General features: G+C 41.4%; 1 protein-coding gene across 2 annotated transcripts in view; it reads right to left on the minus strand.

Moving 5' to 3' along the window:
* The window catches only part of CPS1 (carbamoyl-phosphate synthase 1), a 215,805-nt gene that overhangs the window by 128,894 nt on the left and 73,661 nt on the right, over nt 1–13,250 (minus strand). For both annotated transcript variants that reach the window (XM_081856008.1, XM_081856007.1), the window contains 4 exons: nt 12,611–12,739; nt 5,402–5,546; nt 3,772–3,982; nt 2,924–3,122 (listed from right to left, as the gene is read on the minus strand). In XM_081856008.1, the coding sequence (XP_081712134.1) occupies nt 2,924–3,122; nt 3,772–3,982; nt 5,402–5,546; nt 12,611–12,739 (684 nt within the window). The remainder of the gene's footprint in view (nt 1–2,923; nt 3,123–3,771; nt 3,983–5,401; nt 5,547–12,610; nt 12,740–13,250) is intronic.

A 13,250-nucleotide genomic window follows, 5' to 3' on the forward strand; every position in this document is an offset into this window, starting at 1 on the left:
AATTAGACACTGTGGAAAGTACATGCCCTAAGATTTTAAGATGCTTATGTAGCATCCAGGGTGAAACAGACCACAAGAGACATTCCTTCTCCTGTCTCTGCCATGTCACCATACGCCATGACAGAACCAATTCTATACAGTTCTATTACAGTTCTATACATAATGACCGCTCCCCGCATAAAACAGGGGGCGACCTTTGTGTGGACGCACGCAGCCTGGATCTGGAGCAGCTCCAACAGCATAGGCTTGACTTTGCCTTCCCTCAGGTGGGATACCTGGAGGTCTCCGCCTACCTCAGTCAGTTGTCCAATCCCACCTGGGGGAAGCGTTGCCAAGGAGACCAGGCCAGGTAGGGGAGGGATTACTTGCCCACACAATAGAGGGAGGGTCTTACCTGGGAATCCTCACTTGGCTCCAGAGCTTCTCCCACCCTACCCACCCTCAGTTAATGTCTTATTTTGCAGGTTAACTTTGCTTCACAGGTTTTGCAGGTTAACTTTTCTTCACAGGTATGAGGGCGCTGCTACATTAAGGTCGCTGTTAAAGGGCCGGAAAGGAATTTCCCTGTATTGGCAGGTTTCGCCTTTCCCGTAGCAAAACATCACAACTTGGGCGGTATCAGGCCTTGGGCGGAATCCTTTATTTAGTCCATCTTCCTCTTTGCGGCGGCAATACCAGGGTACCCCATTAAAGGGGTTTCTGAAGGGAGGCTTTGACCGTACGCCGAAAGGTCGTCATTACTCTCCCCTGCGGCGGCAGCGTAACGGGGGCGGCTATCTCTGCTTGAACATATGTTCTCCAGAGCCGGCCCATCCCCCCCACACACACACTGGATAACCCTGATGCTCCCTAGGTCCCCGGCTGGGGACTGGGGAGGGAGAACGCCCAATGCCTGAGCCAAGGTCTACCCACATTTGAAATTTAATAAAGTTGTGGCCAATTTAATCCCATAGCACGTTGTCTTGAGCCGTTATTCCACATGACGGGGGGGACCGCGTGGGATCTGGGGACTCCGCCTGTCCACGCAAAGCTTAAACTGGCTTCCCCCTAAAATTGCTCTGTTATGCAACTTTATAAACCATCATTTCTCTTCTGCTTTCTACCATGCGTTAACAACGCAGTAGAAACAGAACTACAGATGCTCAAAGGTACTATTTCACACAATATCTATTGTTGTTGTTTAGTCGTTTAGTCGTTTCCGACTCTTTGTTGTTTTTTTAAATAATTTTTATTAATTTTCATAAACAAAAAACACACAAATAAAAACGTTCACAAACAACACATGACTTCCCCATGCCTCCCCTTCACTGCACCCTTGTTTCAAATTTTTTAGCAATCCTTCATTCCATTTCTATATTTAATTTCCCTCAAGGTTCTCTTGACTTAAATATTTACAGCTGTAATTCTCTGTTTCTTACCCCTTGACATTTTATCAGTCTGAGATTTTGCAACAGTTCTTAAGATATATTTTAAATTTTTTCCAGTCCTCTTCCACTGTCTCTCTCCTCTGGTCACGAATTCTGCCGGTCATCTCTGCCAGTCCCATAAATTCAGTCACCTTCGTCTGCCATTCTTCCAGAGTAGGTAATTCTTGCGTCTTCCAATACTTTGCCAAGAGAATTCTTGCTGCTGTAGTTGCATACATAAAAAAAGTCCTATCTTTCTTTGGTACCAATTGGCCGACCATACCCAAGAGAAAAGCCTCCGGTTTCTTTGCAAATGTCCACTTAAGGATTTTCTTAATTTCATTATAGATCATTTCCCAGTAGGCTTTAACTTTTGGGCAGGTCCACCAAAGATGATAGAAAGTTCCTTCACATTCGTTACATTTCCAACATTTATTATTGGGCAAATTCGTTTCCGACTCTTTGTGACCCTATGGACCAGAGCATGCCACGCACTCCTGTCTTCCACTGCCCCCTGCAGTTTGGTCAAACTCATGCTGGTAGCTTCGAGAACACTGTCCAACCATCTCATCCTCCGTCGTCCCCTTCTCCTTGTGCCCTCCATCTTTCCCAACATCAGGGTCTTTTCCAGGGAGTCTTCTCTTCTCATGAGGTGGCCAAATCTTGGAGCCTCAGCTTCAGGATCTGTCATTCCAGTGAGCACTCAGGGCTGATTTCCTTCAGAATGGATTGGTTTGATCTTCTTGCAGTTCATGGGACTCTCAAGAGTCTCCTCCAGCACCATAATTCAAAAGCATATCTATATTACAGTGGTACCTCAGGTTAAGTACTTAATTCGTTCCGGAGGTCCGTACTTAACCTGAAACTGTTCTTAACCTGAAGCACTACTTTAGCTAATGGGGCCGCCCGCTGTTGCCGCGCCGCCAGAGCCCGATTTCTGTTCTCATCCTGAAGCAAAGTTCTTAACCTGAAGCACTATTTCTGGGTTAGAGGAGTGTCTAACCTGAAGCGTATGTAACCTGAAGCGTATGTAACCTGAGGTACCACTGTATATGCTAAAACCTTATTCCTAGGGAATCTGGGAAAGGCAGCTCTTAGAAGGAACTATCCATAGATCTCTGGAAGATAATTCTCATTACCCTCAGCAGATTCTTTGGAGGGATAACATACATACAATGCAGATGGTGCGATGTATATAAAAGGTATTGGGAGTATTGGCAAGGTATAGTGGCAAAGAAGCTGAGCTATGAATCAGGAAACCCCAACCTTACCTTACCTCTGCCTTGAGCTCCTTAGGTGGCCTCAGGCATGCCACTCTCCCTGAGCCTCAGTTCCCCGTCAAAAATATGGTCAGAATAATACTGACTACTTTGCAACAGGAAGATGCAAGGGAAATGCTCTGAAGTGCAATATAAATGCAAAGTATGATAATCAACTTCATCATCCCAGTACATGTAGATTGAATCATTTATGGGTTTAAGGGCATTTTTTTAGGGGGGGATAATCCTCAGACTTACCTCACCCACACTCTTCATTGAGCTACCGATCTGGCGGGAAGCGCCCTGAAAGCGGTCGAGGTCCCAGCGGGGCACCTTGGTTACTATGTAGTCCAGGCTCGGCTCAAAGCAGGCCGTTGTCTTTCCTGATACTGCATTCTTGATTTCAAGTAAGGGGATCCCAAGAGCTATTTTGGCAGCAATAAATGCCAAAGGGTACCTAGCATCAAGGGCAAAGTGAGACATTTTCAAACTGGCAAAGGAAAACCTGCAAATCCTGAGAACATGCTTAATCCTCTGGCCCTGAAGAGACATTAGGAAGCCATCAGTCATTCATACGGTACAGAAGTGGTGTAGAGCTGACTGAGAAAGGATTCCACCTCATCCTGTGGCTTAACAAGTGAGCACAGCACAGCTATAAAACGATGGGCTGGGCCCTGTTACTTTTATTTTAGGATAGGATTTATACTTTACAAGGTTGCGGGGGGGGGGCTTCATAAAGCAGCTTACGAATATAGTTGAGCTAGTATGAATACAATTAAAAGCATTTTTTAAAAATACACTTCATACACGGTAAATTATGTGGAGGTGCTTCTGCTATTTATCACCACTGAAAAGAGCTAACTCAGGGTGCTGGTGAACTATGATTTATCCAACAGGTCAAAGGCAACTAGCACTACCATTTTCTTATAAACCGTGAAGAGTTCATAAAAAAAAATCATTATTTGCAATAACAAACGTAAGTTGGAGGTATTCTCTGAAGAAGAGCTTTTGGGCTTATCTAACCAACAACTTTTTATATTTCCAAATGTTTCCCTTGCATCAGGCACCCAGTTTAGCTCTTCTCCCAGGACTGTTTCTTGCCTTACCCTGTGGCCTTAGATGCCAAAGCAGAGCTTCTAGAAAGCCTAGCATTCACTTCAATTATGCCGTACTCCAGAGAGGCAGGATGCAAGGCATACTGAATGTTACACTCCCCTACAATGTTCAAGTGGCGGACAACCTTGATGGTCGATTCCCGTAACATCTGCAACTCTTCATTTGAGAGTGTTTGGCTGGGAGCCACTACTATAGAATCACCTGCAAGTCAAAGCAAAAAGTGTCAATGGTCTCAAGTTATAGCAACACAGGAAGCTGTCTTGTGCTGAGTCAAACCAATTGGTTCCTCTGGCACTGCCTCGCAGCGACTCTCCAGAGTTTCAGACAGGGGTCTTTTCCATCCCTACCTGGAGATGCTACAGTACAGAGACACAGCTCATCCACTGCACTGAGTAGAGTACAAATTACAGGACATGAAAGGGCTTTATAAATAAGTGATCATATATATTGTAATTAGACCGAGAACCCAATCCAACCCATATATCCATAAGCCACTAGGCTTCACTCTGGTAAGTATGCTTAGGACTGCATGCTGAATTACCCATTTTATATAATTTAATTAAATCTAAGATAAATACAATAATAAAATTTCAAGCAGAAATGCTGCAATTTGCCTTATTTGAAAGACAGGCATACTTTCAAGCCTATAATGGTTTTCAGCCTATATTGAATTCCACATATTTTCCAACATTTGTGCATCACAAGCAGCTGCATTCTTTATTGGTAAAGGTCTGCCAATTGTGCTTGAGCAGCAGACCAATGTTTAATTCATTTTGTATAGATATGCTAGGTTATTTTATGTTCAGGGAAGTTTTTAATCTGTGATATTTTAGTGTATTTCTGGTTTTTATGGAAGCCGCCCAGAGTGGCTGGGGAAACCCAGCCAGATGGGCGGGGTACAAATAATAAATTATTATTATTATTATTATTATTATTATAAACCCCAGAAACATCTCAAATATGACTTTCTGCTATGATACACACTGTCTGTAAAGGTTGTGGAATCTCCCACATTGCAAGTTCTGAACAAGATGTTGTACCTCTTGTGGATCATTAGACATGTCCTATAACTCACAGGAACCTGAACAACTCAGGCCATATTCCTATGTGCATTTAGGTGGGAGTAAGTCCCATTGAACTCAATGAAACCTTCTTCTGAGTAAATGTGCACAGGTTTGGACTATCAGTTGGTCTTTAATTTATTTGCATGGGGACCACTGGCTTGTGCCCCTCAAAATTGTGCACCCAGGGCCACAGCTCCGCTGGTACCCCCACACTATGCCCCTGAGCATACCAGACCCAACTTCACATAGTCACATAATGCATGGGGTCATCATAAGAACTTATTAGCAGGAGTGTCGTGATGGGACTACTTTATACAATGACTTTAATATGACTGGCTCAGTTGCATAAATCATCTGGACTCTGACTGCAACTTCTCTTAACTTATGATGCATTGTAACTGAACTGTGTTGGCTGGAGGCAATGGTGTGAATACCTCCCTTTGAGCAGGCGGGTGGACCCCTTGGTCCCACATAACTCTACAGCTCTATGATTGCATCAAACAATTCCCCCCCCCCCAAAAAAAACTATGTAGTTCAAGGAAAATGGTGAACCTACCTGTATGGACTCCCATTGCATCGACATTTTCCATATTGCAGATCGTGATACAGTTGTCAGCTGCATCTCTCACAACTTCATACTCAATTTCTTTCCATCCTGCCACAGATTTCTCCACAAGAATTTGATTGGTCATTGCAAATGCCTTGATTATTACAGGATGACAGATTTTAAAAAGGAAATGTTTGTTAAGCGTGTATACTGAACTATCAGGAGACTGATATTTGTACAGCAGTATTTTGCTGGTATAATAGTAGTTCCTGCCACAGTGACAATTAAAGACAAAGTAAAAAATTGTCAGTGCAAAAAGATTTGTCTCTGCTTAAAAGAGTAAAATCATCCCCTTGTGTAAATATTATGAGAGTGATTTAATAAATATTACTTGGTTCAGTATTAGGAACACCCTGACCTCCTCAAATAAGGTCTTCAAGCAGATGCCATTGGTCATTCTGAATGGTTGATTTAAGAGAAATTTCATAAGATTATATTTGTAGACGGACATTATAAAGGATACCCTCCCCAATGCCTGCTGAGCTGTTTCATTGCAAAGCAGAAGAGGTATAACTTGAAGAGACTATTACTCCTTGATCAACTCAGCAAAGAACTGAATTTTCTCTTGCTAATTTGGAGTGCGATGTCATAGGAAAAGTTGCTACTTTTGCTTTTGTGGCAGCATGTGTACAGCATAAATGTGTTGAAACTGATGTAGTGGATTGTTTTAATGAGAAATTAATGTGCATCTGTGTTTGTCATTTTTCCAAAACGGTAATTGTGCAATAATTTATGGCCTAAACAAGTGAACCAACTACTCTACTAAAATAATTACCAAGCATATATTAGTCATCATTTGTTATCTCATTATGATGGAGAGGAAATTTTAAGGGACACTGGGAAAGGAATAGCCAAGTGGGGAGAGGAAGACTGTGATGCATGTGGTGTGTGTGGGGGGGGATTTCTGTCCCTTGCATTATTGGATCCTAAATTTAGAATTTTTTTATGGAACATATGGCTATATAGCACACTGGCTTAGTAAAGAGCATAATTGCTTCCTATTAAAGTGATAATTGGCCATATGTCCACAAGAGATCCACTGATATCAGTGAAGCAAAGCAACATATACCATCCTAAAAAGAAGATTCTGAGAACAGACGTTAAGCTGCGTCTGCTGGATTTTGTTAAGCTCAGCATTGCTCTCTGTTTTTCAGGCACAGCATTAGGAACCTGAAAGTAAATTTGGAAATTAAAATTCACTCCTGCAAGATATGGAGATAGCTACTAACGTAGATGTGCTTTAAACAAGGGGTGAAAAATCAGGGAGGTGCGGTCTATATTGTGAGCAACCAGGCGTAAGAGCTAAATAGAGCCTCACTATTCATGGACAGGATACCTCTGGAGAACAGGTGCTGAAGACAAAGCCTCACCTTACTGCCCAGTCTCCAGATGCCACTTCTGTGCTTTATTCTGTCCTACTCTTGGTGCATTGCTATCTCTCAGTTCAAGGCAGCACTGAACCATGCTCCATTTTCTCCCTCCCTGTCTTATCTTTCAAAAACAGAATAAAATTTACACTATTGTATATCTCTTTGACCCAAGTCACTGAACTATTTCCACAAATTAAGGTCCATTTCTGACAATCTCACTTTAATCATTCACATTACCAAACTCCAGAGGAAGCGACATGAAGATGGAGCATTAAAGAGCCTCAGGAGGTTTGTTCTTCCCTCTTAGAAGAGAAAAAGCCACAGGCTGTAGAATCTTGAAACAGTGTCATCTTCATATGCTGTTGACTTGGCTAAGGCTGGGTAGTTTTATTGATAAGACAGTTTGGGGGTATTTCTTGGTGAGCTAGATGCTATGCTGTGCTTTCCTTCCTGAATCCAGAAGCAAAATATATTTGCTTTCTATGTTCATTAAGCATTTCATGCTGTTGAAACTTTACATGACCCTTTCTTCTCTTTCGCCTGCCCCTCTACAAGCTCCAGTGTCTGTGTCTGTGACGTGGTGACTAGACGGGGTCTTTTCAGTTGCAGCACTCCATCCCACCAACCCATCTTGCACCATCTGTATTTTCTTTTCAGCTCAATTAAAAAAAAAAATGCCCAGGGCATTTAACCATTAAGTAGGATTTTATGCTTAAGAAAACCTTTTACAGTTCTTTGCTGTGATGCTTCATTCTACTACGACCAGCTGATCTGCTTTGTTGTTTTTTGAATACTATTTTTTATGTAAGCTGTTCTAGGAGACTTGTTCACTGAAGAACGAGATGCAAATGTCTAGAATAGGCATGCATACTTATGGTATGACAAGGTTAAGATCAATAAGGCCTTTAAGAACCATATTGTCAGGAAAGCAGTATTTAATGTCTGGACAAAATACAAAGACTTATTGGAAAACAAAACTCCAAGGTGGCTTTCACCTCTGGAAGCTAAGGCCCGAAAAAGACCCAATATGGAGGCCAAATGGCCAAAATATTGGGAAATATTAGAAAAAGATGGAGACAATTGGAAATTGCAGAGTTTGGAGAAAATGAAGGATAAAGTGCGAGACTGGTTACATTATGCTCAGATTAAAGAAGTCTTTAAAAACGACAAAAAGTTAGGGTTCCAGGTGGAGAAATCGAAGTTGGAAACAGAATTGTTAGAACCAAAGACTAAGGTACTATCAAGAATGTATAACTTGCTGTTAAAATGGAATACACAAGACGAAATGGTTAAATCGGCTATGATAAAGTGGGCACAGGACATTGGGCATAACATTATGTTTGAGGACTGGGAAAGGTTGTGGACCACTGGGCTGAACTTCACTGCATGTAATGCTCTGAAGGAAAATGTAATGAAAATGATATATAGATGGTACATGACCCCAGTTAAACTTGCCAAAATATACCATTTGTCTGAAAATAAATGTTGGAAATGTAAAGAAAGTGAAGGAACATTCTTTCACCTCTGGTGGACTTGCCCTAAAGTGAAGGCCTTCTGGGAAATGATATATAATGAGTTGAAAAAGGTATTTAAGTATACCTTCACTAAGAAACCAGAGGCCTTCCTTCTGGGTATTGTCGGCCAGAAGGTGCTAAAGAAGGACCGAACATTTTTTATGTATGCAACAACGGCAGGAAGGATACTCATCGCTAAGAACTGGAAAACGCAAGATCTACCCACACTGGAAGAATGGCAGATGCAGCTGATGGACTATATGCAACTGGCCGAGATGACTGGCAGAATCCGAGACCTGGGAGAAGAGAGGGTTGAAGAAGACTGGAAGAAATTTAAGATTTATTTACAAAAATATTGTAATTTGGTTGATTGTTAAGAAGGATGCTAGATCATAAAAAACTGTCCACCACTAAATTAGATTTGAATTCGATGATAAGTGAGACTAAGGAAAATATAAACCTTTTGGAGAATTGCTAGATTATACTTAAATGAGCGGATATAAGATTGTAAACAAGATGATAATTTGCTTGAAAAAACTTTTTAACGATGTAAGTGGGAGCGGGAGACGTGAGGGAGTCCAAAGAAGTGATGAAATTATGTTATGATATAAGCAATGTTGTTTATTATTTATGCATTTGTATTCAAAAATTTTAATAAATATTTATAAAAAAAAGCAAATGTCTAGAATAAATAAATTACGAGAGAGGAAAAGCAGGCAGTATTGTCAATACTGTGACAAGGAACAGGAAACACTCGGCAGCAATTATTTAGAATAGTCTGCTATTGCAGTAGTAACATAAATTTTCACCTCCCTAAATAGGGGTTAGAAGGCTCCTATTTTTTGTTTTGGAACATGCCCTACGTATTCCAGCCCAGCTATGGCCAGATTAAAGTTCAGACCAATGGCCTCTGGATCCGAGACCCAGATGGATGGAATAGAAGGAATGACACCACAAATATCAGCTTTTACTATTCGCTGCACTGGCAGCCAGGTTGTGTCACGGTTCAGGACCCGTAAACTTTACACCAGCATAGTGATGAGATATTAAGGATAGTCAAGTTCCCCTCCATGGAGGATTTCTGCCATTGACACAAAGATTTTCACAGATGGAAGATGAAGGGAGAAAAGGGGCCACAATACTACAGCCATCACCTGCTGCTGAGAAGGTCTCCTTGCTCACATCCTCAGACACCAATATATTCCCCTCCCCCATATGTTCCCTCATCTCAGAGGATCCAACCTTCACTGGTCCCAGAGGCAGCAGAAGATCTTACAGCCCCAGCAAATAACATATCTCAAGAACACAGTGTTAGTAATCAATGGTGTTATTAATTCAGTTGAAGTTCCAGACCATCTGGATATTTTATGGTCTTGCCCTAACATTCAGGAATACTGAACTTCCGGGTTGGCGCCCCCGGCAATGGCGGAGCTCCTCCGATCGGGAGGCACTTGCTCCGTGGAAAGTTGGGTCTGAACCGCCACGGCGAAGGCGGAGACCCATTGAAATCACAGGCGGAAGAAGTTTGTGAACCTGGGATTCAGCTGGCACCTTTTGCGCCTCCCCTACTCGCGGGGAAACCCTGTTTTGGGGATCCGGAGCGACGTGGGGATCCGGAGCGACGTGCTTTGAATAGACCACTTCTTTCACGGAGTGAAGCCGCATTGCTGTTGCCGGAGAGCGCTGACTTTTTCTTGTGGACAATTGGATTTTAAACAACAAGCCGTGAGTAAAAAGGAAAATTGGATCTTTAAATATCTTAATTTGGCATTAAACGGGGAAGGTTCAAAACAGGAATCCGCCTTCCCCTTTTGTAAATAGACTGAAGCAAAGAGCTTACAAGTTAAGGTCTTGGAAAGTCTTATGTAAAGGATTAAACTTCCATCGATTGAAATTATTAGACCCCCCCTTGGAAGCAGGAGAAGAGGGGGAAAATTTTGGTCTGTGTATCCTGCAGGAGAGAGTAATTAAAATTAAATTACCACTGCTCTGAACCTGGGAACGGGCTCCCAGTGATTGACGTTTCGGGAGAGTTCATTGACAGCGAAGAGAACGGATGTTGACAGTCAGTTAAATAAGAGAAATATATTGTTTCCATTGTCTGCTTCTGCGTTTAAAAGGGAGGAAAAGTATCTGAAAATTGAAACTATCTTTACTTTTTGATCTGTGTTGGAAAAGACTGATACAAGTGGAGACTGTTCCCCTCTAGAGGGAGCTTTTGAAACTGTTACAAGAGTGGAGCTGGGAAATCTCCAGCTGCTTGATAAGAACTGTGAGAACTAGAGATTGACCTTGGATATTCAAGAATGTCAATAGGAGAAGCCTTATGGACTGCATTTTCTAAGATAAGCCACCTGTTGGAACAGCTTCATAAAAAGATGGATGCTATGACTACTAAAATTGACATTTTGGAACCAAAAGTGAGCACCAATACAGAAATTATTCAGGATTTGGCACAGGAATCTATTTCAAGAGGACAAATTGCTGAAAAGGAGAAGGAGAAAGTTGCTGTTGTCGAACCTAAAGTAACACAAGGGGGAGCTTTAGCCTTACAGAGGCAAATTGAGGACTACAAGTTGAGGCCCTTTATGATTGAGACTAGAAAAAGTCAGATTTTGAAGATCGGAGCCTGGCCTGGACTAGAAAAGGAAAGTTGGAAAGATCCCTCTATGCATGAATTAACTGACTATTGGAATATGGACTTGGGTCAGGAGGAGATTGGAGTTCTGGGGGCCTTTGGATTTGGAGGAATTTTGAAACATGCCCTGAAATACTTTATGGATCCTAGCTTTAATTATGGAAATCTGGCTGACCTGTCGAGAATGAATAAAAGTATTGTTGGATTGGAGTTTCCCCGAGATCTGCTCTTTAGCATCAAAGAATATGAAGAAGACTGGCAGAAGGGACGTGGAAAAGAGTTAAGAGCCTCGGACATAAGATCTCCAGGTTGATGGACTGTATGGAGTTGACAGAAGTGGCTGGCAGAGTCCGAGACTGGGGAGAGGAGATGGTGGAAGAAGACTGGAAATTTAAAGTCTATATATAGAAATATTGTAAAATTAATGAGTGATAGAAAAATGTTGGAAGGAAATTTTATGGTTTTAGCTGAAATACTATAAGGAGTTAAGCTTAAATAAGTATACTAATTTTAATGGAAATAAGATTAAAAATATGTTAAGACATTTATATGATAGAAAATAGAGAAAGATGGAAAGCAATTGCTGAAACAATTAATGGAAGTGGAATACAAAGAGGGAGGTGAGAGGAGGTCAATGATACAAGGGAATGAAAGATAGAATATGGAAAAGGTATGATGTATGTTTTTAAATTGTTGTTGTTGTTTGGTTTAGTTTATAGTGTTAGTTTAATGTGTTAAGGTTGTGTTTTGTATTGTTTATGTATTGTATTGTTTTTTCTCTTTTTTGTTCTTTTCTGTTCTTTTGTCTTCTTTCTTCCTTTTCTTTTTTGTAAGCTTTAAAAGTAATAAATATTTTTTTAAAAACAACATTCAGGAATACTGCAAATAAATTCTAGTTAAGATTTGCAAAATCTCTGTATATTGCTTGCCTGCTGATACCCCCCCCCCCAAGAAAAATCACTGAGTCCTTTACAAGACAATATGGAAATGGACAATCTCCATTTGGTGCTGAATTTGCTAATGGTGGTTAAATGGTCTATAACAGCATGCTGGGGGTAGACCAGACTGGATTAAAATGATGTGATGTTGCATTGCTAACAACCTGTTTTTCTACAAATTACTTTAGAAAACCAGCAGATACGTTTATTCAGAGATTATCTTTGTTTATTTTATTTTAGAATAATTGCAGTGTTAAATTTCAGATATATATTCCTATTTATGGGGAGGGGCATTGTATTTTTCCTGAATAAAAAAGTTACTGTTAAAAAAACAACATCCCACGGGATAGCCTCTTCAACCAAGAGCCTGGGGACTGAGCAGCTCTGAGGAGGTCTGGGACACCCATCTTTACGCAGGATTATTTCAGCCCTCAGTAAGCAACAGGCTAGTGCTAGAGCAATACAGTATTTCAAGTTACTGCTTTGCTGACTTGAGGCCATAACGGTTTAGTCATCTTATCTGTCGTGCCCACAGCACATTGACCAAACCAGCTGACTCTGGACTTGGCCTGAAGGTTCTACTGTCTTGCCTCCCCATCCACCAAGACCTGCACCTCTTCCCTGCTTGGATTTTCCCACCCCCAGGGAATGGCTCCCCTTGTGGGCCGCAGATGTTGACACAACTCCCACAGTAATACCTTGGTACTGAGATCTAGCAGTTGCTCCTTGTCATGACATAACCCTGATCCTAGTCCACCCAAGGCATAAGCAGAGCGTATCATGACTGGGTAGCCAATCTTTTCTGCTGCTTCCAAAGCATCGTCTGTCTATAATAAAAGAAGAACAGGTAGAAAAGACCAAAACAATCATGAAGACCTGTCAGTATTGTCTACATTACAACACAATGTGACACAGACAGAATCATGGTCAGGACTGTGCTCAATGTTCTGTGGAGCATATACTAGGTAGGTTGGCTTCCTCAAAAAAAATCCTGGGAATTACATTTTTGTTGAGGGTGATGAAAGAATCCTGTCCCAAACATACAAACACACACACACAGCTCAGTTCCCAATATTTCCTGAGGAGAGAGAATGACGGCTAAACATTTAATCTATAGTAAAGATGTGGCTTTGACTACAACCCCTCCTCACCAACCCAAGGAATCCTGCTTCTGCAGAACTAAAGGGTGAAGGCGACTGCACATCAGTTTTTCAACTCTGATATGTTCACCTGTAAATTATCACTAGCAGCGGTTGGGAAGAGCTGTAGAAATGAGAAATCACCACAAATCAAAATCAAGTTTAGACTTAAGTCTTTTTCTTTTCTTTTTAATAATTA

The sequence above is a fragment of the Podarcis erhardii genome (genome assembly GCF_964252035.2).
Source record: "Podarcis erhardii genome assembly, chromosome: 1".
NCBI classification, from domain to species: Eukaryota; Metazoa; Chordata; class Lepidosauria; order Squamata; family Lacertidae; genus Podarcis; species Podarcis erhardii.